The sequence below is a fragment of the Mesitornis unicolor genome, unplaced genomic scaffold (assembly GCF_000695765.1).
Source record: "Mesitornis unicolor isolate BGI_N332 unplaced genomic scaffold, ASM69576v1 scaffold18521, whole genome shotgun sequence".
Taxonomy (NCBI): Eukaryota; Metazoa; Chordata; class Aves; order Mesitornithiformes; family Mesitornithidae; genus Mesitornis; species Mesitornis unicolor.
Window position 1 is genome coordinate 37,585 of NW_010163316.1, and position 27,180 is coordinate 64,764.

Below are 27,180 nucleotides of genomic sequence, written 5' to 3' on the forward strand. Positions count from 1 at the left end.
TATGCAGATTCTTCTGCATAGTTGCTAAACAGTACACTGGTCCAAAGTTAGTAAAATACTTAAAAAAACTATACATTATGTAAAGAAAACATAAATAAGACAGCATAGTTCTTTGTACATATAGTTTAGTAGATTTTTAGGAATTAATGAATATGTACAATTCTATACCATAGGCTGCATTTTTACAATGCATAAATATTTTTTTTTACAGAAACAAAGCAAAAATAAATTTGACAAATAAAAAGGAGATAGATACTGTCCTAAACACACTGGCAAACAGTCCATACTGTAAGACAGAACATGTGCAAAAGGCTAGATTTCTCCAAACTAAGTAATAAACTTATTGGTCATTTCTGACCTCTTTACTATAGAACTCTGAAAACATCTGACAAACTAAATAATTTTTTCTTCCTTCTAAGCCTCACAGGTAAACAGGAAAGAACTGTAATCTTAAGCAATTTTGAATAAATCAACTGTTTCAAACAATGTAAGAAATTATTCAATAGTTACAACTTCCAAAGTCAAAAGAATGCCCCAAAAATTTCAAAGTGGCTCATTTGCAGTAAATTCAGGATGCAGCCTTGTCAGATTTATCAAGGCAAGATGACTGAGATGCAGGGAAGATAGTGGTAGGACTTGTGGACACAACAGGAGGCAGTGATGAAGACAAGGAAGAAACTTTGGATGGTGGAGTATTTATAGCATTCAGAACAGCTCCCTCTGGACTGACCAACAGTCTTTTAATAGAAGCGCCCAAGTGAAACACTGAAGTGTTGCTTTGTAAATGAGAGCTTGGAGGATGAACAGCAGAAACCATAGAAGAAGTAGCTACAACATTAACAGGAGATTTTATCACCGAAGACACAGACAGTGCTGGTCCAGACTGTGGAGTACATGAACTATCTGGAGAACTAAGTATCTGGGGTGTTGCATGTGCAATAGGTAAAGCATTGGCAGACCCAAAAGAGTTCACAATTTTTGTAGAGCTTTTCAAAGGAAGTTTTGATATTCGCCAACTTAATGAATTACTTGCTGTCAGCATGATTTTTGAGGTTATTGGATTAACAATTGGTATACCTTGAGCCTCTTGACCATGGTTAACAGTCAGAGAAGGAGTCTGTTTTGTATTACAAGATGGAAAAAGAACATGGCTGCCAGCTCCAAGGCCTTGTGATGGAACAACAAAACGAGTGCCGTTAATCATTATCTGAGTTCCAGGTGCCAAAGGCATACAGGTGTTAATGACTATTTTTTGTTGAATGCAAGGTTCATTCAACTGACCTCCTGCTTTGCTTGTTACAGTTGGTGAAGCTGCAGACATCTGAACGGTAGAAGCACAAATGTAAGCACTACTTAGTTTCTCTGTACTGGGAGACATCTGCTGGCACTGCAGGGAAGAAGAACTGGGAAAACTTATTACTTTACCTGTATTTGGTGATGGAGGGGGCATCATACTCTGAGGTTTGTGAATACCTGCATTACTTGGCTTAGCGGCTAAAACTCCTGATGACTGAAACCGAAGCAGTGTGGGCAACTGGCTTCTTGGTAGTGGAGGAGGAGCTGGAACTGCTGCCAACTGAGGAACTGTATGCAACAGGTTGGGGGGGATGCCTACACATCCAGGCAAGCTAATGACTGGAAACTGCGAAGAAGATTCTAAGTTTTGAGGAGACACTGTTGCCTGTGTTGTTGGAATCAGCACAGATGAAGCAAGATGTCCTGTTTTCACAGTTGATATACCAACAGTATTTCCAATATTTGATGTACACAGCTGATTACCTGGAATTGGTGTTATTCTTGAGGGATCATTTCCACCAGTCAAGACAGTGGGCTGTGCCCCAGAAGTCCCACTTGAAGGTACTGAAGCAGATTCTATGCATGCATTTGCTGTTGTATCTGTAGAGGCATCTTCAGCTTTTGTTGTAACATATAACGATTCATTAACTGACACAGCACTTGGACTCTCAAAACTTGGAACAGGAACCAACGTACTACAACTTGTCAAAGACAGAGACAAGCCCATGCTCTTTTTATCTTCTCCCTTAGAAATGGCTGAGTGCAACATGTTGACTGGTGGAGCCTGTTGTGCATTGCCCTTAGTATTTAAAATGGTTTGACCTATATTTAGCCCAATTTTCACATCTTTTACTTGAGCGATAGTTGGTGATGAGTTTTTTCTTATTGGTGCTCCTACTGTAGAAGGGATCAGAACCAACTGTGGTTGTTCTGTGGTACTAACAAAGGTTTTGCTTAGGGAAGAAGGAAGGTTATGTTTCAATGACTCTGCAGCTAGACTGGTGGTTGATAGGCCATTGGCAATTTGTGTGTTAATGAAAAACAACTTCTGAGTATTAACACCAGTGGATGCTGGAGAGGGTACAATACTGACTCCAGATGCCCCACAGGGTGATAAAATAGGTGTATTTGTGACTAATGTAACTTTCTGGACTGGAGCACCACTGATTAAATCTCCACTTGCTGCTGATAGAGACTCAGGTTGTATAACAGGATTTGTTTTAGCATCACCTTGTTGCTGCACAGAATTTATGACAGTGTTATTCTGTCCAATGCTGGTCACATTAACAGGACTGCTCGGACTGGCTGACATCAAACTGCTAGCTAATGAAATGGGGGATAAAGAGGGAGAGGACACATACCAGGAGTTCTCTATTACCTGACCCAAGGTGCCCCCAACAGCAGACTGCTGTAATGTGAATTTGATATTCTTCTCTGTTGCCTGGGTAAAATCAGCTGGGAAAGCTGGAATGTTAACAGAAGCAGTTATTGAGGGGGCAAATCCAGAAAGAGATGATTGTCCAATATGTGAGAGACCAGACGTGGCTGGTGCAACAGATGGGAGGGGAGACCATGATAATGCTGTGGTTTTTGGCACAAGAAAGGCCTGAAGTTGAGGTGCATAAGTGAAAACTGAACTAGATGATAAACTACTAGGTGAAATCTGGTCTGGGTTTGTTTGTACTTTAACAATTCCTGTGTTTCCACCTCGTGTTGTGACCAGAATAGATTGTGAATCTCTTATACACACTCAACAGATGGAAGAGTAGACCATGATAATGCTGTGGTTTTTGGCACAAGAAAGGCCTGAAGTTGAGGTGCATAAGTGAAAACTGAACTAGATGATAAACTACTAGGTGAAATCTGGTCTGGGTTTGTTTGTACTTTAACAATTCCTGTGTTTCCACCTCGTGTTGTGACCAGAATAGATTGTGAATCTCTTATACACACTGTCTTCAGCTCTTGCCTAGCTTCAAAGGAGTCAGCCGTCTGCTGTGATGTGCGATTACGACAGGCAGAAGCAGTGTTTGTAGACTCACTTGATGCTGCTGCTGACATTGAAGACTGACTAGCTGTGGAAAGAGGAGGTGAAGTCAAAGACACAGGGAATGTGGCAGCTGAAACTGCAGTCTTGATTTTGTCAGTTTCAGTCTGGCTCACCATAACTGTTGACGGTAAGTTACCTGCTGAAGTTACAGCAGGCAATGGCTGTGTAGTGCTTACAGAATCAGTCACTTGTGACAAGTGGGTAATATCCTTGTTACAAATTGTATTAGGTGACTGAGTGGTAGCATTTGCTGGGCTTGTTACCAGAACAGGTGTTAAAGAAATACTAACATTTGATATTTCTGGTACAGTTGTACAGTGCAGTTCAGATGGTTTTTGTTGTAGTGACTGAATGTCCTCAGACACAATTTTTCTTTCCTTCTGCTGAATAAGAAAATTCTTAGGTAAAATAAGAACTTGCTGCATGACTTTTTCTCCAGTTTTAGGATCAATCACAGGTTGCATTTGAATTTTCACAGAGCTGTTATGAAGGTCTATTGGTACACAGTGGCGACTTGGCATTTTGTATACCATTTGTAAAGGAGTCTTTGAACTGGTCTGGCAGGGCAATGCTGATTTCATCAGTGATGATTCCAATGATAAAACTGGCTTTTCAGAAGTAGATACATTTATGTCCAGGGGAGGTGACAGTTGACTTGTTAAGGTCACTTTGTTCCCAGTATTCTTGGCAAGCAAGGCCTGGATCGGTTTGGTCCCTTTCAGAAAGTTTGATCCTGATGTAGCAGGATCTGTCAAGGAAAGTGATTCTAGAGTTGACCCTTCAAAGTGTTTCAGCTCAGTCAAACAACTATCTGGCTGCAGGCTACTTTCTGAACTCTGGACCACAGCCTCATTAGTGCTCAGCTTAGCTTTCTTCCTTGGTGAAAGCTCATTAGTGCTTTGATCCAGACAACTATTTTGCTTGGACTGTCGTTTAACACATTTGGGCAGTGTCTTCTGTATTTCTGATTCTTTTGTCAGAATTCTGTTTTTTCCTGCAGGTAAATTCATCTCTAATAGTTTCATTTCATCTGCAAGGACATTAAAACAGAAATTGTGTTTTACAGGTTTCCTACTGATATCCCCATATAACAATTTTACAGTGTCTAACTGAAAACAAAATGCTAGCTTACAAGCATAAAGACATGCAGAAAGAGAGTGTCTGCTCCTTTAATGGCATCTGGTCAAGGACCTTCTTCAATGGAAAAAAGGGGATAATAAGGAAAGGTGGAAATCATAAACAAGAACATACAGAGACACAAACCTGACCAGCATGGCAGACAGTGAGGAAAACCAAACCTGGTCATTCACACTAATGGATGTGAGAGTGTGGGAATGTTTATTCCAGCAAGGTTCTTTCATCAAGGACCTGGTTAACCAGAAAACTGAGGGGAGAAAGGGGGAAGCCAGAAAAAAAATACATACGGAGACACAGACCTAACAAAATAAACATGGAGGCAGGGACAAGAAACAATTTCACCAAACTCATCAATTGATGGACTATCAAGAAACTGCAGGTGCCCCTTCCAGGGAGATCAACCTGGATTTTGCAACTCTTATGACTGTAAACCAGGGGAAATCCCGCACACTGGGCTGGAAGGGATGAGGGAATCAGCAGGGCTACACAAACTCACGAAGTGATGTGCTGAGGAAAAAGGAGCTGCAAGGACAGAGCAGGAGGTCATAGCCTGGTGGGTGAGTGTTTGTATCTTCCCCAAACCCCAGCACGCGTGGAGGCAGCGTGTGTGTATTCACTGGCAAACTTCAAGCCAGACTAGCCAGTGAGCAGAGGGGGCTGGGGCCTGAGTGGACTTGTGAGCTTGGGGGCCTGTTGAACAAGGGTGTGAGTGCCACATGTTTCATACTGAGCATTTACGCAGACCAGCCAGCAAGCAGGAGATGCATGAAGTGGGTAAGAGGACTCAAGATGCAGGCAGAGATGCCATGCACTGAGGTTTTGGAAATGGATTCCCCTGTAACCTGTAAAGACCATGGTGAAGCAGGATGACCTACCTCCCATGCTGAAGAAGGTATCTACACTGCAGCCTGTTGAAGACCCCATGCCACAACAGCAAGTGAACATGCCCTGAAGGAACCTGCAGCCCTCAGAGAGCGCATAGTGTCCTGACAGGAACTGTGGCTTATAGGGGACCCACACTGGAGCAGTCTTATCTTGAAGGACTCTAGCTAGTGGACAAGACCCATGCAGGAGCAGTTTGTGAAGGACTGCATCCCATGGGAGAGACTCCACACTGGAGCAGGGCAAAAGTGTGAGGAAGGAACAGCAGAGATGAAGTGTTACGAACTGACCTCAATCCTCAATCCCCATTCTCCCAGTGCCACTTGACAGGGGGAAGGTAGAAGGATTGGGAATGAAGCTGAGCCTGGGAAGAAGGTGGAGATGAGGTGTGGGGGGGAAATGTAGGTGTTTTAGCATCTGTCTTTGTTTCTCACCATCCTAGTATAATTTTAATTGGCAATACATAAAATTAATTTTCTCCATGTAAGACTATTTTGCCTGTGACAGTAACTGGTGAGTGATCTCCCTGTCAGTATCTTGATGCATGAGATTTCGCATCTTATTTTCTCTCCCTGTCCTGTTAAGGAAGGGGAGTGACAGAGTGGTGGGGTGGGCATCTGGCAGACAGCCAAGGTCAACCCACCATAAATGTAAATTCCAAGCAGGCCTACTATGTTATGACAGAAATAGCTAAGCACAAAAGTGTAAAAACTGGAATTAATCAGAATTTTCATCTTGGTCATGTCTGCCCCCTTCCAGTCTACATCCGTCAGACATGCATCACAAGCTATTTCAGTATTATCACAGTAGTAGCTAAGGTAAGAAGTAGGGCACAAACTCATATGAAAAAATTAAGCTCCTGAATCAAGTTCAAGCTATCAAATCCTAGTTAATACTTACTATTGTCTGGGTGATCTTTCCTGGGAACTTCCACATGTTCTGTAGACTCTGAAGATTTACCAAATACTACTGCAGAAGAATCTTTGCCAGAATCAACTTCACTTTCATCATTACTCCACAATTCTCTGGTAAATTTATCATGGTCTGGATGTCTTTGAAATTCATCATAGTCCTTCTTCAATCTAGACCTTGAAAATAACAGAACTAACTTTACTAAAGAACAATTCTAACTTTTTTTTTATATTTGTATTTGCTTCTGCACAAAAAGTTGACGTAGAATTAATTGCCTGTGCGTTTCAAAAAATTTCAGGGTAGCTCTGCAAGTCTCTAAAATCCAAAAAATGTGAAGTGACAGTAATGTTCCTTCCCTTACCAAAACTGAATTCTGTGCCATTATGTCCTCTAACAACAGACAAAAAGACTGAGTCAAATATGATCATGACTGTTTTATTATATTCATTCACTCTTTCAAGTGATTTTTGGGCAGGTCCACAGTGATGATGCAGGTCCAAGGTCAGTCTGAGGGTCAGTCCAGATCAGCAGGACCCATAGCAAGCCAGGGTAACTGTTGTAGTTGAGCTGGAAACTGGCATTCCTACAGCAGAGATTGAAGGCTGGAAAATTACCTGGAATGGGGATCCCGGGCCCATGGGCATGTGAGGTGGATGGAGGCCCAAGTGAGGCAGCTCAGGATTAGTAAGACCTAATAGTTTATTCACAACTTTGACACTCACTAACAGAAGAAAACCTTGGAGTCTGTATGAAGATCTAGTGTAGACAATACTTTAACTCTGTCATTAGGCTTTTGATCTTGAAGTTTAGGTGTGGAAGAACTGTGGAGGTACACTAGGGAATCACTACTGTACTGAAGCTTCTGGATGCGAATTTCCTTTTTTGCTTTGAGGAAATTCTGCTGTGGAGACAGTGAATAACTGATCAGCAGGCATAAGCAATCTTTCATTTTAAACCTTGCTGTTACTGAAATACCATTCAACATTATAGTCTTGCCATAATTTTGACAAGACCAGAAGACCTTTCAGAAGGAGGGGAAAAGAGTTTTGATCATAGCGTGCTTCTACTAAATAAAGACAACAAAAAAGGAAGGAAGGAGAATGCCAGACTCTTATTCCATACTGAGCTCTTGCACAGAGGGAAGGAGCTCTGCCCAGCCCATGACAAGCTAGAAGGCCAACACTGTCATTCAATTAGCAGGTATTAGTAGATGCCTAAGACACCCGACAGACACTGCAACTGCCACCAGACTTATGGTGGTGGGGCTGCTTAGCCCAGCATAAGCACTCTGTACTCAACTGTTTTTTCCTTTTCACATGACACCTTTCTTCACCGCTGTCATCAGTGCTACACAGCTGCGTAGCAGCTGCATAACAAATCAGACCAAGACATTGACCTCGCCGCCACTATCTCCTCCCCACAACTTGTAATGATTGTTTTTCAGCTGGAGCAGTTCCCTGGTACACTACGTGTCTGCCTAAACAGTTATGTCATGGAAATACCTAGGCTAGCATTGCTGAATAAACTAGGGTTGCAACCTAAAACATAAATCCTGATAAATATGAATATGAAATACTAAAGTTTACTCATATGAGGCATACCTTTTATATAGAACTTTTACACACTTTACATGACAGTTCTACTTCTGTGTTCTATAGCCACATTTAACACATAAGAACTAACACTGGGCACCAAACCATTACACAGCAGAATTTACATAAAGGATAAAACTGGAAACCACATACACTGGAAACTGAAATCCTTTCTAATAGTATTACTATCTGTCATATTTCCTAAAGGACTATGAATTACTACAGACTAGTAAAAGCTAAGGAAAATGAACAGAAGCTTGAACAGAAAAAAGCAAAACTTGTACTTTGTTTCATTACTTAAAGTAAAATGTTCAACATCCTAAATTTCCAAATAAGGATTTTAATTCATGCATGATAACCATAAAACAAGCTACCAAGGAACCAACTCTTAGTAGTTCTACCTTCACTGTCTTCGGTACTGTGGTGGTAATTTTTTTAAACATAATACCTTTTATACTTTTCAGAATTAGTTCTCCACCACGTAACTGTGTAAGCTGCTTCCTTCACACCCAGCATTTAAGCAGCTGTCTAATTTTACCTATCACTGACACAGAGTTCAAGCTTCAAATCACTACCTGCTTCTTAAATGTCTATCTGACAAAAGTAAGGCATGATTATAGCAAGAGCTGTATGGCTAACAGACACCAACAGCATCGAGCTTCAAGACACAATGACGATACCAAATCAACATCCAATCTCCCCAGGATTTATAACCTGGGTAGGATCTTCACGGCTACTAATACTCGGCCTTACTAGGTTTGAATCAATCACCAATTCACTGATATTTCTGATACACCTTATTCCAGATGCATTTCAAATTTATAAGTTTACAAAGGCCTCAAAAAACTATGTTTTAAGAATTGCTTTGTGGAGAATTTATTAACAACCAATTTAGGTAGCTCTAGATGGTAAGCAGTCTGACTCTAAGAAGCCCTGGTCTAGTTCTCCAAATGCAGGTTTTCAGCACTTCCTAACCAAATAAACAGCAGTACAAATCCTAGCTGGATTGCAATAAAACTATTGATAGGCACACTTTAGGCATCTATAGCATTTTACAGGAAAAAAACCCCAACAAACTAGGGATTAAAGTCAACTTTATTTAGAGACAGTAAATCTGGAACATAAAATAATTCTTCCAACTAAAGCACTGCCAGAAGCCAACTTATTGATCAGTTTTTAAAAGGTGAATTTTGTTCTGTTTTCCATGCCATGCACCATTCTTAAAAAAGCAGCAGCTAATTACCTGTTTCTTTGAAATGCTTTCATTAGCTTTGGTTCCCACGGTAACAGTTCATTAAGCAGTCGTACCAACGTACCATGCAATTCCTTTACTGCTTGCTTTCGGTGGTACCATCTTCCCTGCAAACATAAATACCACTTATTTATCACTGTATTAGACCTGAATCCTGTTATATTGTATTAGCACTACAATAACCTTGGTACATTAATACAGCATAGGATGAAAATAACTGGAAGAAAATATTAGTAAGTTTCACAGTTACATCTATCCTTAACCTATGTGAGACATTAATACTTCTACTTTTTTTTTTTAATAATACAGAGAGATAATGTTGTAGTTAAAAAAGCAATACTGCAAGGAATTTCACTTTTTACAGGTCAAGCTTAAAACTGAAGCAGAATCCTATGAACACACCATATGTTTTAAATTTCATGGGTAACTAACATAGGTAGTATTCCATTCAGGTCAGGGAAACCAACCATATATGTACATTTTTAATAGAGATAAAATTTCTACAGAAATTCTTACCTCATGCTCATTTAACATAAGTGATACAATATACAGTATTTGCAAAAATTATCTACTACAATTTTTAGGGAAAAAAACCTACAGCTTTTGCATTATGTTTTTGTATTTTATTCAAAGTTCTTGACAAAGCTCTTTTCAAAAGAAAAGTTTTACAAATCGGTCATTTATGAACAGACTATGCAGCAGAGGGCAGTTTTCCAACGTAAAAGCTTTAAGTTTCTAACTCAAATGCATAACTAAAAATTGTTCTCTTCTCCAAACTGATACGTGTAAACTTATGATATTCCATGGAGAATTAATGTTTTAATAAATCTGGAGGGGCTGAATGAAGATGAAAGACATTAGGAAAGGACAATTAGCATGTATATAATTTTTTTGTTACACATTTAAAAAGGCTGCATACAATACTTAAAAAAACCATGGTGGCCATAATGCTGCAGAACACACCTCTTAATAGTCTTAGGTACACCCTGTAAGTACGTCTTCTCAAACCTTTATTATCTAGTTTATTACATAAAAGACTGAACAATGCATATATATGTAAGAGCTACAGAGATGTGGTATATGCTAGTACTTCTGCCACTCTACTAATTGTGTGCATTTTAAGTAAATGAGGCTTTTGTCTCTTGACTTGTCAGAGAGGATGTAAGACAGTATAGAGAATATGGTTTTGCAAGAAAAAGTAGTAAGACTTGGGAACTTATTTATTTCACACACATCTTTAGCTTTTGATAGAGATTATATCCTTCATAGTTTCCTGTGGTCCAGCGCACCAATAAATGTAGGGCAGGAAAAGCCGAATAAAGCTTGAAATGGCTGCCTTCCAGCAGTCTAGAATAACAACTTTGCTATGGACTTAGGAATAATTTCTTTCTACACATCTCAGCAGCCCTCTCCTATGTACAGCAAGACCAGTCAGTCTGCATACTTGTTGAAAGACGAGGTATCTATTTTTTATGGATAATCCTTTACATGTTACATAAAATGAATAGCTACTCCTTCATTCTTCAATTAAAACTACAAAAGCAAAGATTTTAAGTAGGAAATTATGCCACATTACCACATACTGGTTAGTGATGAGCACACAGACAAGCCAGTGAATGGTATTCTAATTTGCTTTATTTGAGGCCAGTCATATTTGCACATGTAATGCACAGCAGCATGAAACCTGCCACTGAGCACTGCAACAGAAAACAGCCCTTGTGTATACTATAGACTACCAAGGCATTTAGTATCACCTCCTAATGTTGGCAGTCAACAGAATTAATCGCTAATGTGCGAAAGAATATTACGTGCACAGTTTCATTTTTCTTGTAAAATACACAAAACATTTCACTTACAGTTTTAAAAGGATGAATTTATATACTACACAGTATCAGTGGATTGTGTCAAAACAAAAAACAGAAAGACAAAAATAAACAACGCCACTACTATTAAGATATAAAAATGCTGTACATTTGTTTGATATAGCAAAGAATGGGATCTGTGAAAATGTAGCTGAAAAATAACTGCAGAGTAAAAACAAAAATAAATTATTAATTTCTCAAACTCATTTATCTTTCAATAAGGCTAAGATCTTAAGTAGAAAAAAAGAGTATTTATAAACCAGATAAATATCAGCTGACCACTGAATAAACTTTGAAGTGATAACACTGTCATGCATTTAATAGTCAGACACAAGTAGAAGTCTTAGTCAAGAGCAGACTTCAAGACTTTACTGCTTTCATTAACACTTCAAAGAAGAACAAATACAAGTCACTTTTCTCCTTGATTACAAAAATGAACAAAAAAATAATCAATCCCCTGCCTCCTGAATTCTAGAGCCAGTTTTTAACAAAAATAGTGTCCTTTGGATATAACCTCTGGAAAACTCCATGATTGTTTAAAAAAAAAAATAATTAATGAAAACATAACAGCAACATAATGCTTTAAAAATGTAAGTTAATTATTTCTCTGTAGCCCAAGTAGTCATTCTTCTTAATAGGGTTCAGGAGTGGACAATAAAAATGTCAGTGGAAACGTAAACAAATTTAAGTCATGAGAAGAATTTTCTTTCCTCAGAACAGTCAGTTTATAGAACAAATATAGCACCAAAAAGACTGAAAAAAAGAATCTTTATATTTTAATTTATTGTGGTTCACTTGGTTTTCTGTCCAAACATGTAAGATAACTACAAAGTCCAGATGTTACAAAAATTACCCCGCTATTTTCCTTAAATACTGAAAAATAAAAAAGAGACATTAAAAAAAAGCCTGTAACATTAAGACACATCACTACAAAATCTAGCTTTACCTTTTCTATGCAATTTCATTCTCTAATAGAGTATTGTTTAAAAAGGGGGGCGGGGGGGGGGGGATAAATCAGTAATTGATAAACCTATGACTTAACTGCCTACTTCAGCATCGCATAGCTGCCTGTTCATTTCTACAGATAATAAACTTGGCTTTACAAATGTCTGTGTTGCAAACTCTTCCTAGTAATACAAAATTATATAAAGCAGGAGAACAGCTACAAACTGAGGCTTAAGAGGTTCAGGCTGGACCTTACAAGGTGTATTTTCATCAGAAGCCTATGGCATTAGAACAGGTTGTGCAGAGAAGCTGTTGAATCTCCATACTTCATCGTTTTCAGAAAAGTAATCAGGTCATGAATGACTTAATGCAGCACTGATAATAGTCCTGCTTCAAGGTGGGGAGACCTTCAAACATCCCTTTCAACCACTGACTGCAGGGTTCCTTGTGATGAAATATGAAAGCCTCTGAGTATGACTGGATGTGTTATGGGATTGACAAATGCATGGTAAGCAACATCTAAAGGCACAGAAGGAACTGACCACAGCAGCATAGCCATGACTGCTCCACTCCAAGTAATCAAAATATAGCTGTTCAGAAAACTCCACGAGGAGTGGTTTAGTGGAATGTGAGGGTTAGTACAAAGAAATAGCTATTACAGCCCCATAGTTCAGTCCTCTCATCAACAAGAGGTCTGTAGAAATGGAGGTCTGGATGCACTGCCTTCTGGTGTTTATGAAATCCAGCAGCATCTTATTAGTAGATACGAACTAAAATTATCCAACTACATCAACCCAGAACAGTACTTCAGAGGTAAAAACGGTCTATCACTGAAGAACTTGCTCTTAATAGAACCACGAAGAAACTGTTCCTCTTCAATCTACTTGAGCTAATTCTAAGTTTGATATGAGCCTGCATTCCTAACTGATTATTTAAATAGAAATAGCAAGTATCTGATCTGTGTGTGTACTGAGTTATGTTCCTACATAGTCTGTAATTTGCATTCCCAGTACCACTGTTTCTATACCTTGGATCTGACTTGTAGTTACCATCTTGTTCCACATGACAAACAAAACACTATTCTCTTCCGAAAACACAATGTAAGGTATTAAAAACAGAACAAAAGAGAAAAAAGACCTAGACAGAGGACAAGTATAAAATATGAATGTTCAGTTACAAGTAAATTTAAATACGTGGTTTAGAAATGTGCTGAATGTTTCCATATAAACACAGGAGACATTCAACACAATATCAACTGAAAACTTACCTTTTAAAATAAGGTTTCTGACATCCAGAGCAGCCAGGAAATGCTGACTCCACTCTCCGTGATGCCCCAACATACACTATTCTGGCATATTCATCATGGAACCCCAAAGCAGATTGGAGCCAGGATATGGATATATGGGGTAAGGACTGAATTTTATAGGGGAGTTTTTTGGTTTTAAATAAAACACAAACACACAACACCACAATATTATGCAGTTTTATAAGATTTTCTTTAATCTTCACTTCATATCCCAGGGACATAAAATAAAGAAAATTAGAAATCTTATAAAACCATGCAATATTGTTGAAAAAGGGTGGTGGTGGAAGGAGGAAACTTACCTTACCCTTAATAGGCCTACTCCATTCTGCAACGGGGTTCTGTGGTATGTGTGACATCACCAGTCTACTGTTTTCACACAGAGAGGGAGTTGGTGATCCACAGCTGCTTTGGACATCAGATACCTAAAGAAAAGAGATCGATAACTTTTTCAATTCAGATATGGATTGATAATGAGCGTTCTTATTAACCAATTTATGGGCCAAATACTACAACTTCAGACACTGACTTCAACGGCAGTTTTGATTGAATAAGAATGCACGATGAGATTATGTATTCATAATATACAAACATATCCATAATTGAAAGTGTTCTCATTTTCAAAATGCTTTGAGTTATCTACTACAGTAAGCTTCTTAAAGTTAATAACCTTTATTTTACCTTCAGCAACATCATTCTAAATATTATAATTATCTATCATCAGCTAACCTCTGATGTTATTTGCTGGGACTGAATATGGTCAGGAGGAATGACTTGAAGTAAATTATAAAACAAATCCACACATGACATCTCTTAATTTTATCTTTGAGCATTTACTGGCAACTAATGAAACGATATCTTGTATCAGCTCTCAAACTCTTTTTCAGAAAAAGACTTCAGCTTGCACTTCCATGATCTAGATATCTGATCACATCAAACTATATCCTGAAATGGTATCCCCATACTCTTTTTAAACCTTGCAAAAAACCAAACCAAATACATTTCTTGCTACTGAGAGTGTCTTTATCTCATTATTAAGCTCATTACTATGAAATGATTTTTCATTCAGATATTTAGTCACATGTTCTAATTTTCTTGAGGCAAAACTACTACACAATCATCATTGCATTGATTAATCTACCACACTTATTTTTAAAGATACAAAACACAAAAACACAGGAGGTTTACTATCAGCATGATCTTGCTATCTTTTTGACCCTAGCTCAGAACAGTGAAATTATCCAGACCTGAACTGTCACATTTTACTATTCATTAGGGTGACAGAGCACTGGAACAGGCTGTCCACAGAGCCTGTGGAGTTTACCTCTCTGGAGATACTTAAAACCTGTCTGGACACTATCCTGTGCAACCTGCTACAGATGAACCCGCGTGGCATGAGGAGTTGGACCAGATGATCTCCAGAGGTCCCTTCCAACCCCACCATTCTCTGATTCATTAGAAGAACTTCAAGATATTAACTAATATGCTGGATATATGCACTATCTTAACCTATTTACAAAAAAAAAGTTGTCTTTTACGCTGTTATGGATCTTTCTTACTCTTTCACACAGTTGAACTTTCCATCTTCTTAACCCTGAATAAACAAGTATTTCTCTATTAGTTGCCTTAAAATCAGCTGTTGTGTTATAACTGTGTGCTGACAGGAACGCCTTGAATATTTTTTTCAAAATAATATACCGACTGACCAAAGCACTGTGAAATGTTCTGGAGATATAGCACCTTTATGACAAAAATGTTCCACATGAAATGTATTGAGTACACATTCGTATCTTTGATGCAGAACCCACACTTTCACATTTAGAACTATAGAAAGGTATATGATCAAAGTTACTTAAGGAAAGCTTCTTATCAAATCTTTATTGGAGGGAATAGCCACACAAGAGAAGGCATGAAAGATCATGGGAAGCTAAGAAATAACAGTTGTGAAAAAAACCTAGACAATATAGACAGAAAAAGAGATACTGGAAGAGCTAAGAAAAACTGAAGACTAGGACAAAAATATTGAAAGCCAGTGAGATAAGGAGAAGACAGAAATACCTGAGAAGAAAAAGTAATTATTGTGGAAAATATTTCAAGATTTGAAGCCTAAAGTCGGCTTTATCCATTCACATTATACAGCTAAGTAGCTGGTTGACAACTAAATAGCTGGTTGGATTTCCAAAAGAAATTTCCTCTCCTCAGAAGTACAGGAAACTGCATAGATGTAGATGCGTAAATTTCAGACTAAAAATTCAACAATTGGAGGTCGTATCAGTGCTTATAAAAGACGCAGGCAAGACAGAGAGAAGCCATAACAGACTATTTAGAAGCAACTAAAGTACAAATCAAGTTTTTGGGACAAAAAAATGGAGAAAGAGAGTATGTTAGATGCATTACAGACAAAGAAGCATAGTAACACAGAATTGAAGCGGAAATTAAAAGAAAATGTTTCAGCTGCAGGACTTCAAGCAGGTCTATTGAAATTCTGTTATCCAAATTATTTATTGGAATAAAGATCTCCACATCTGCAGTTTAAACCTGCAAATGTGTGTGCCAACACAGACTTCTCAGACTGTAGTACTATTTTATGCATTTACATTTATATAATATAGCAATACAGCTGAAAACAAGTATAACCAAAAACTCCTTACATGCAAAAGTCTCAAGCATGGTACATATTTCTCTGGGGATGGGGGGAAACAGGCCAGAGGAGGGAGGAATGGAGAGAAGGAAGTTCACCTCCTGCTAAAAAGCAAATAAAATTCAACCCAGTAATAATTAAGTTCCACAAGACTCAAATGAGAAGACACAGTAAGTCTTTCCACTTCATTGTTTGTAGATTTGACGTCCGATTCACTAAAATACTAGAAAGAGCCCTAATGTATCTTTGATATTTACTTAAATTTCTGCTGAGCATTCTGGGGAAATCCCTGTATAGTCTTGCGTAAACACACTTTCCCTAGCAAACATTTTCAAATGTATAACAGTATTTCCCATTTCTTTATTGTACACAGAATACTTTATAAACTTTTACTTAGTAAATGAGCCATCGTGCATGATTTCTGCGATTTTTTTTAAAGTGTAGCAAATCAGTTAAAAAAACCAAACAACCCAGAAAACAGCCTCTTGTCTTAGTTTAGACACTTCCACTTCCTATGCTCAAATACAGCAGCCTGTTTGGAATTTCAAAAAAGCAGACACAGAAGACATTATGAAAAGAGATTTCCATTCACTCTGCAACTCCTACTGATTTTACCTAACACAGGAGACAACAGTGAAAAATGGGTTCCAAAATGTCAGAAACTGATAGTTATCATGCATAGTGATTAGTAACTACTTTACCATCTCTTCTCATAAAAGAAATTTCATGTATTAGACAGAAGCCTGTATATTATCCTAAACATACTGGCAAAATGCTTCATTACCACATATGTTTGTCAAAATTATTTTTCATCAATACAGCTGCAACTAGATTTTTAAGCGGAATTAGGCTACTTCATATGTCATGATCAATTTGGTAGTTACAGCAGATCTCTAAGAGCTCACATTCAACTGAACTGCCATGCTTATCTACACAGCATAAATTTCCAGCAAACATGAGGCAAAAATGCAAGAAAATCTCAAGATAATTTTTAGCCAGTATGTTTTAATTCAGATTTATAATTGTCTACTGACTGCTTGTAAATTACCCCACTATGTTGGTATTAGCAACAAGAGATGTAATTTTTACTAGAATCTTATTCTTACTTTCTATTAAACCCATTTTTAATCTACTTCCCAGTCACAATGTTAAAGCGAAAGGATGTCACTTCACATGTCATAAGGAACGTACCAAAGCTCAAAGACATTCTAGCTTAGACATTTCTTAGGGAGCCACCCTCCATCCTTTCACTGGACAGTGCATTAGACTTCATTAGTCTCAAGTCCTTTGAGGCCTCTTTCTCCCACTTTTTGATTTCCAGTTAGGCACTCAAATAAATAGTAAATCTGACTAACTTATTCTCTCCCTGTTGAAATGAAGTAGGTGGTAAAGAGAGGAACTGTTTAGTAGCTGAAGGGATGGACTTTTTAGAGCACCCCTGATTGTAATATCACATACAACTTCACCTGCCATGAAGCAGCAATTTTCCTATCAAAAGCAGTCCCATTTTCTTTTGCCCTTAGATGCTTGCTCCTGTCCTTACAATGATCCTTCAAACTGTGGCAGAACACAAACATGGGTATTTGTGCAACTGAATGATAAACTACACTAGAAAACTGATCTGGGTTACAAAGACCTCAGCAGCAGTAAAAATGTAGTTAGGTTTATCACAGAATAAATCTACCACCATATAGCTGAACAAAGGATTTTGCTACCCTCTCTCATGGGGTGGCATAGAAAATACAAGCTACCAGAGACACAGAGAGTAGGAACTATTTATTTGGCAGCAGTTTTGGCTTATGTCAGTTGAAAGCATATGTGAAATTGCAGCCTTGCTTCAGAACTGTGGCTAGAGTTCAAGAGTGAAGCAATTCAGGAAGAGGTAATACTAAGATTGAGTTGAACTTCAGTTTAAAATTAAAGAACTGAGGTAAATTTTCATTTTATTCTTTAAACAGTTATAACAAAATGACACTAAGGGAAATCGCATCATTCTCTCAACAAACTCACCAGTAATCAAGCAGAAGTGCAAGACCTTTTAAATGGAAAAGTATTACCCATAGCTAATTCAAAAGACAATATAGGTGTACAGAAGAGTACAGAAGGAAACAGTTTTAATCAACCAAACAGTGAAAATTCTTTCCAACAGGTTGATTATTTAATTATTGTAGGAGAAACTGGTAGTAATGCCTATGCTTAAAGTTATCCATGGCTTTCCATTACATAATCCTGTTCTAATTTGATTTTAACTTGCCAGGTAAAACTTGTCTGGGCTAAAAATCTCTCATGTAACTTGTTGGCTCAAGATGACATTCTGAAAAGCGACAGATACAACCAGTCCAACTATCTGCAAGGAATGTGGAAAAAAAGTAAGTTTACTCATGTTAAAGAAGTCTTACAGCTCAGCTCTTTCATTACAGCCTGCAGTACTTCCAAGTTCTGGAGAAGGAATTTCTTTTATGTACTCTAGAATGGTCTCCTAGGAAACAAATGGCAATTAGGCCTAAGAAAAAGGTTATAAAGTCTTAATATAAATTAGACAAGCTTTATTTCTAGTATTTATCTTAAGCTTTAAAGTTTGCCTTGAGGGTTTCTCTTAGTAGCATGTACTAACAGCTAACAAACCTGGAATTGCCAAGCAAGTTAGTCACAAAAAAGAAAGATTCCTATGGCTTCACATAGGTCATTACTGTAAAGAAAAATCAATAAAGTTATCATGAAGTAGTAAGAACACCATCACCTTCAGGCCAAAATAAGAATGTAGTCCATGAACAGCATCAAAATGAATACCATCATATTAAAATAAGCTTTTACATTAGGTCAGATTTCCATCATCAAATTAAAATAATGTTTTACTTAATAGACTAGGTAACTCAGAAAAGCTGAAATGAACTCTGGATGCTACTGAAACTGCCACTGTCATTTTGTGTCAGAGCTGAAGAATGGAAAATTGCATGTCCTCCACTTTTTAAGATATCTAGCCTAACTACACGTGGGTGTTGAACATCAAAAATGAAATTCTTATTACTTCACTTGCAAAGTGAAAACTCATTTTAGCAAGTCAAGCTTACTGACTATTAATCTAACTTAACATCTACTTGTAATTTTTAGAAGTGAGTATGAAATATGCCTGATAATTACTCTTCTAAAATCAGTACCTCACTGATCACTTCTTCAGCAATTAATCCCAGCCTTTCTTCTTTACATAACATTTCTAACAACACAAGTGTTTAGAGACCCAGATCATGATCTGATAGATCTACACAAGCACACAGAAAGATTGTCCTTACCTCAAAACTTCTGAATGCTGGATGTGTTGTATCTTAACTCCCCTGTACTTGATCTTTTTTTTAAGACAGTGCGATTAGAACTAAACATAGTATTCCCGCTGAAGTCATGCAACTTATTTACATAATGATATTATCAGATTTCCATTCAAAGAGCAATTATTACATATTTAGCATTTGTCTGCCCTTGAAGAAGACTTGTTGGTACGGTTTTCCTAGTAGCCTAGAAGTCTCACCTATACTAATATTGTTGATATGCTGATGTGTACTCTCGGTTTTAGGTTTTTTCTTCTATTGTTGACATAGCCTTTCTGATAACTTCTTGACAATCCTATCATAAAACCAATTTACAATCTAGTAACTACAAAATAATTTCATGTTAAGCCTGTTTTTATTTCTTTGGATATTTATACAACTATTATGCTAAGTGCACTGAAATTTGTCTTTCAGAGTCCTAATTTATATTGCCTCTTACCTCTCATATCTGTCCCTTCTATTTAAATAATCAAAGAATAAATTGTTTCTGCATGAGACTAAAGACATTTACACAAATTAGCAGCCTAATTCCTGAGGTACAGAAAAAGCAACATTTTTAACTATTACTGTTCATAAAAATGCCTACCAGAGGTTTCATAAGGAAAACCGCAATGAAAAATAGTAGTAAGAAGAGTTTGCTGTAGAGAGCCATTTAAATTAGTACTATTTATGTATTTAAAAACATCCCTGTCTTGATGGGAATCACTGCCTCCTACAAAACCCTAAACATGTTGGATATGCTGGTCTAGCCATTATTCTTCTGAGGTTTTCAGCTGCGTAGATTGACTGATCCAGTGTACATTGGTAAAATTTGTAACTCAGCCTGGTATAAAGAGCCAGATAGGGTACTTTCCTGCACGACCTACCTGACTAAAAATTAAACAAAGCCAATTTTAATAACTTGCAAACAAAAGGAGTTATGAATCCTAAATAAGCAATGTAAGAGTCAGCTCACAATAAGATCTGATCAGCACTACATAGGCAGATATGAGAACTCTATCCTGTAATTGCTTGTTGGGTAAGAGTTTGTCCTCAGGGAAGAATGGCCACACGTTTAATAGAAATTAACTACACTTTCTAAGGTATTACCACTATCCACATTTTATTTTGGCAGTGAAAAGTGTTAACACAGTTACCGAATATACTTATCATAAAAAACTTTGTGAACAAAGCACGATATACAGAAAAGATTAAGATTACAGTCTCCAGGTATCAACCTTATGAGGCTTCATGCAGTTACTGAACAGACAAAATCTTCACTTGACAGGCCTCAGCAAATAACTGGCATCGTTTTACACCCACACAAGAGAAAGCTTTTAATGTCACATACCGATTTCTTTTTAATGTCCTCCAGATCTTTGAGTTCATTCTCAATCTTTGTGATTAATTCCCTGAGTTCATCAAGATTAGTGCAAATAAGCTAAAAAACAAATGAACACAAACACTTGGTAATGTGGGACTTGGAAAGTGTACAATGAAGTTAAATAAAATCTTAAAGCACATGTTATTACTTAGTGCCACCATTTGATTTTTATTTTCTTATCGTATTTTAAGTGTAAAAAAATAGGACTTTTCGAAAGGAAGAAAATCTACTAAGAAAATAATTCCCTCTTCAGACACAAACCATATTTCTGCCTGAAAGCTTCCGTTTCAAACTGTAGGTATTTCCTTAAAACTTCTGTGAATGACAACTACCAAATTTGTTTCAAGTATAGTGAGGAGCTGGAACAGGTTTGCGTACCAAACAACTCTCTGGTGAACCAAAGCGTACTAGCTGTAACTAGTACTAGTTATAACATAATCACATTTGTTACAACTTTTTCCTAAACAAAACTTTATACATTATATATTCTTGAAAGATAATCTAGCCATGTCTATCAAATCTACCTATCTCTATTGTGAAAAGGAAATATATATATATATAATATGTATTGTATTGTATTGTATTAATATACCTTATAAAAACAGTTTATACATTTTTATTTTTAGAATATGGACGCTATTTTCTTAAAAAAAATCCTTAAACAGAATTAATCTGTATGTTTTGGCTTACTGTCATTTACAGCAATTAAAGACTTAATAAACTGGAAATTATTAAGCTGTTAGGTTCTTTCAGGTTATCATATGTTAAGATTTGCCTCTTTCTGTTCACCCCTAGGTGGAAATGTTTTCATTACTACTGCAACCATGTTGAAATAATTTAAGAAACTCAAATCCAAACAGAAAAACAACAAAATGTTTTTTCTCATACAACTGCTGATTTTTTTCTCCTATCAATTTATAACAATATTTTTACTTCCATTACACATGAAGTTTCAGATGTGCAGCAAATTCATATTAAAAACCTTTTGTTTCACTATTAAAAGACAAAGCTAACACTTTTAGCAAAATATATAAATTTCAGAAACCTCTAACAGGTACATGCCATTATCTTCATAATACTTGTGTACATTTGAGAACTTTGGGAAATTGAAGGGACTCAAACTAAAGTTTACAGTGTTCACATATATCAAGTTTAAAACAGCAAAGGAATAAGGAAATTGGCACTGTCTTGCTGTAGACTATGTAAAATTAACATGTAAAAGGTTTCTCTCTTAACCTAGAAAACAGTATTGCTATGTGTTACTGTACTACATGTTCAATATGCATGTCTGTCCTGCACTTAAAGAAGTTTCAAATACATAAGATTAAAACTGGAAGCCAAACACGTGCTCTTCTCCCATCCAGCCTACAAAGAAATCTATGGTACTGTATTATTATACAAAAAGGGGCAAGTCTGTCATATCAAGCCCTTGACAAAAGTCAGTAAAGGCATGGATAAAGATTTTCCCTATGGAATTGGAATACACTCTTTGACTATGTATCTGACAATTCAGTTTCTAAATTTAATCATTGCTTTTTATTTTCACTTATGAGAGATCTTTAATTCAGTGTATCAAGCATCAAAGATAAAGCCCAACTATGAACCAAAGAAAGATAATGTCTTCATTTGCTAGAAGTGGGTGAATTTCTCTCTAGGAATTCACTTCTAGAAAGGCAAGAGTTTGCAAGGAGAACAATGATTTCACTATTGTCAGTTGAACACTACACCTTTGACTTTACCCTAAAAAGCTCCTACATGTCATCAAATGACTAATGTGGCCAAACTTTTCACAGGTCCTAGTTCTATTTCTCATTGTCAGAAGTCACTTGACTCATAAGGATTCAATTTGCAAAACTGTCAGTGTACCAATCCAAACTACATCAACAGGACAAACAATGCAAATATATAAAGTTCAGTTGTCTTGGGGATGGAGGAGACAGAGAAGAGTAATCAAATCTTTAAGTCCCAATTTTCATGAGAAGAGGTGTATATCTGAGGCTAATATCTGCGTGTCAACTACCCACTGATAAAACAAAGTAGGTAACAGCAGTTCAGCTTAGAGGATTTACTATCAAAATGAGTTTACTATTTGAAATGCTCTAATAAGGCTATGAAAAGGTCCAAGAAGAAATTCATATTTCTTTATTCACAGTAGAATTTGAGATGAGGTAGTAAAGATGCATGCTGACTGCAAAGAAGCTATTTCTGAAACTTCTCTCACTTGGTTAACATCTCCCATCTTACAGAAAAAAACCCAGCAGTTTGAAGGAAAGATGAGGTACTGAGTTTGTGTGGCAAGGTTTTGGTAGCAAGGATGGTACAGGGGTGGCTTCTGCAAGAAGTTGCTAGAAGCTTGCCCTGTGTCCAATAGAGCAAATATCAGCTGGCTCCAAGACAAGACCTGATGCTGGTCAAGGCTGAGCCCATCAGTCATAGTGGTAGCATGTCTGTGATAATATATTTAGGACAGGGGAAAAAACTGCTGCAAAAAACAACAGCAGAGAGAGGAGGGAGAATATGTGAGATAAACAACTCTGCAGACACCAGGGTCAGTGAAGAAGAAGGGAGATGAGGTACTCTAGGCACTGGGGCAGAGATTCCCCTGCAGCCTGTGGTGAAGAGCATAGCGAAGCATAGTGTAGTGTATTTTGCCTGATCATTTTTATGCGGAATCTAGCTGCTATTTCTCATAATGAAACTAATGTATGTTTCAGTGTTCTTTGCTCATGGTTGTTAATTGGCTGAACTTAGCAATTCAATTTTCTGCAAACACTGCCTAAATTGTTTTGCATGTTCTAACAAGTAAGTTAACATGAAGGCAAAAAGAAGGGCATTAATGTTACAATCTAATAGTTCTGTCACACTCTGATAGCTCACTGGTAGTTTCACATACTGGTCTTGAAGAACATGCCTTCTAACCACCTATCATGAGAAAAAAGAATCTGAAGAGGAAAAAAACATGTTTCTTTTATGATTTATCAATGGTTGTGAAAGATTAGTCCCTCTTCTCTAGAGTACTACATGACAGCTTAAAGATTCAGGTTGTAAATATTTCCACTAATGTACATATCATGTAATTAATTATGTATATGCTAACTACAACACATATTTTCACATCAGGCACATTACTCACTACATATGGGCTTAATTTTCATAGGCAATAAATATCTTGCTTGACAAATGAACACAATGGAAGCTTCGAGTATTCAGTAGTCCAGTAAATTTTCAAATTCGGTGTTCAACTTTCCTGCTATGACACAATCTCAGTTCCCAGTAACCTCTCAAAAGACCCTCACTGACTCCTAGAACTTCAAGGTGGGAAGACAGGAAATATCCCCTGATTTTTGCAGGGGAAGATGAGAGGACCAAACTCTATTCAAACCTGGGATGTTCCTGTGACCCATTTCTCTGAATAAAACCAAGTCTGATCTGTGGATATATTCACAAACATAAATCCAGTGAACTCCCCCAGATCACTGATGCTTCCTTCTCACTTCCCTTAACTTCAGTCCATCTTTTAGCATAATTTTACTCACTTCAATGGTGTTTCATGCTTAACTTCAGGTTATCTGTGTAATGATTGTAAGTAATTTCAGTAATTTCAATTGTAACTTTCATTTATTATGAATTTGCTATTTTATTGCTGCCTTCTTCATGTGGAAAATGACCAGACAGCTCCCTTCTGAGATCTGTATTTAATACAGAACATAGCTGAAACTGTTAAGACACAGTTAAACAGAAAAGCTGAAGGTAACCCAATTCCTTAAAATGCATGTGTTCCTTTTTTCCTTAGTTGTAAAATATGTAGGTCTATATAGCTACATGTGTATATACATATACGAGGGGAAAGAAGGAAAGGCTAACACAAAGCACTTGTTACCAACCCTGAATGTACTTTGCAACTTGAAAAGAACCCCCAGAAATACTCATTAGTGCCCCTTCTGTACAGTAATATAATTATTGTCATTTCTTTAAAACATTAACGAGCAACAACATTAGTTTGGAACTCAGAATTTCTTTCAAAAGCAAATACACAACACCCAACTAACTACTGATCTATGAAGCTGTAAACTCACTTCTCGAATAATTTTCAAAATATTAAAACCAGGACATGTTAGTAGTGCGTTTTTATTTGTTAAAACAAATTTAATTTTCATCTGCTTTTGTTTAGGGTTTGTTTTTTTGTTTTGTTCTGTTGTTTGCAGGTTTCTTTTTAAAAGCAGTCTTGAGCTAAGAAATTAATATAAGGTCTGAAATTACATACAAGGAAGGAGTGATGTTCACTGACTTACACTTTTACCGTTTTGTCCATGATTTACAAAGTATGATAGAGAGCAGAAAGTCTGTGCAGTATGTTTCCTCAAAATGTTGTTTAAAAACAGCATTATAAATGTTATGACTAAGTAGTGCAATTATCTCCTGATTTTTTTTTGTTAATAATTGATTTTAATGTACAATTTGGGTTGCTGCACCGATTAAAAGGTTTATTAATACTCATTTTCTCAGCTTTAATGGCAAGTAATGATTTCCAGGTAAAAGATCTATATTTAAGTACAGGATCTAGTCTTGTGAAATAATGTGTGTCTTTTTTTTCCATTTGTAGCCTGCAGGCACATGAAATACCTTACAAATTCTCATTTATTTACTTTCTTTCCAAAAATAACTGATGTTTTGATATGAATAGCAATATTCTTATGGTTGCAACTTTCCTGGCATACCTTACAGGGGCTGCATACACTCAAGCTGTCTTACCACATATTTAAAAAATATACTCTAACCTTCAAACAGCTACATAATTTCATTAAGTTTGGCCGTCCATGTATGCGGAGCAGAGTATTTTGAAACATACTTTACTAGACTCTAAAAGTCTTCGCAGTATTCCAAATATAAATGTTTTAATATTTGCAAATACTTCTAACAGTTATATCAGTCCTGCCTGTCCTCTTGAAAAGGCAGGTTAAATTGTTTAAAAGTTGCCCAGTAAGATGAAACTGCTCATAATAATAGATCTTAGTTTCACCTAAAACACATATAAAGCCTAGCTTTGATCAAAAGAGCCAGAACTATTTTGTTACACTGCAATTAACATCTGGCATAGGTAAATGTAATAAATGTAATATGTAAATATGCTGTTTACCTTGGTTAGATAAAAAGTTGGATACTGTTTTTGATTAAAAAAAAATTGTTTCTAACCCAACTGTGTACCTCCATGGCAAGCAGGTAATGTGCTAGTAAAAATAAAAAATTTAGACACTACCAATTTTTTTTTAAATGCTAGGAAACATTTTAGTCACTACCATTAGATTACAAACAAAAGTCAGCGTACACTTAAATATCAGTCTTTTCTAAATATTGACTGTTACTAACTAATTCTATCATCAGAAATTCTACCAGCTTCAGCTGAAACACAATCATCATGGAATAAACTGATTCTGTGTGAGAGTTTTACAGAACAGTCAAGGTTTAATGTGGATCTATTGCTCAGAATAGCACAGATTGCTTTCTGAAAAAAAACCCAAAAATTCTAGCCAAAGGAGAACTTCAACCCAAGAAGGCAAGCATACATGAATTGTGAATTAGAACTGAAGTATTGTAACACTTCTATTACAGTACCATAAAACCACATCATCATAATTACCACTCTTTTAAGTGCTCTATGGTCTAAAGGTCACGTGTAGATAAGGGGTAAAAGCTGCAACAAGATGAGCATAAGAGCCTAAAAATTTTTTGCAAGTCCTTCAGTAAACCAAGCTAGATTTCAATTCAAGGACCAGTGTCACACCTGATACAAAATCCAAGTAGCCCACAAAATGATATCTACCTTAAAGATTCCATTAACAACTCCTAGCTTTTACAGGCTTTGTCTTGTAACAGATTTATCGGGGATCTTAAACAATATTGTGAAACTGTGTAAGTGGCACATAATAAAAAACACTAAAACATTCACTATGAAGAAAACGTGAAAGGCACTTCTAAAACCACTATCAAAGTAAACCTTTCAAACACAGAAGAAGGAAATTAATATTTGATTAGAACTTCCAAGGTGTCTATCAGAAACTAAAGGACTTATTTTACAGACATTCAGATTTCAAGTGCTTAAAACAAAAATTAAAATAATTTACCTGAAATTGTGGTATGGTAGACTTTGTGACACCTTTCCTCTTCTTTGTGACTGCTTTTTTAGATATCGATTTTTTCCCTTGTAAGATTAAAAGAGAAAAGCTTCATAATGCTGTTTGTTGTACTTCATTAGTAAAACCAAATTACATAGAGACTTGAAAGTTAAACTATAACTAACAGATGGCTGAAAGTAAGTCACGTAAACATGATGAATCAGAACTAGACTCAACAAAAGCAAACATTAAACTACAAGTATCTGTGTAGGGCATTCTTTTTTTTTAGGGGAGGGAGTAGGGAGAGGGAAAAAATAAAAAAGGAGGAAAAAAGAAAAAAAGAACAAACTCACTACACTGCCCATAACATACCACCCAAAAATTTAAGTCATAAAAGAAACATTCACACCACCCTTCTGAAAGGGGCAAAATCCAGAACGTACGCCACAAACTTGAGAATACAGCATCTTACCTGCAAGATTTGTTCTGTGACACTGTAAAGTGAACCACAT

At 36.7% G+C, this 27,180-nt stretch overlaps 1 protein-coding gene across 1 annotated transcript; it reads right to left on the reverse strand.

The window, feature by feature from the left end:
• KIAA2026 (KIAA2026 ortholog) lies at window positions 1–27,180 on the reverse strand. Its single transcript, XM_010193933.1, has 7 exons — window positions 27,141–27,180; window positions 26,678–26,754; window positions 20,523–20,612; window positions 9,110–9,225; window positions 6,263–6,450; window positions 3,045–4,373; window positions 1–2,760 (listed from the first exon to the last, which is right to left on the reverse strand). Exons 1-7 carry the CDS (start codon window positions 27,178–27,180, stop codon window positions 569–571), a joined length of 4,032 nt encoding a protein of 1,343 aa, XP_010192235.1. The 3' UTR covers window positions 1–568.

Coding starts and splice junctions, on each gene's coding strand:
- KIAA2026 (XM_010193933.1), bottom strand. CDS start 27,180: ATGTGGTTCACTTTACAGTGTCACAGAACAAATCTTGCAG. Junction 20,613..26,677: donor CTACCATACCACAATTTCAG/GTAAATTATTTT, acceptor TTTGTTTTTTAG/CTTATTTGCACTAATCTTGA. Junction 4,374..6,262: donor GAAAGATCACCCAGACAATA/GTAAGTATTAAC, acceptor ATGTCCTTGCAG/ATGAAATGAAACTATTAGAG.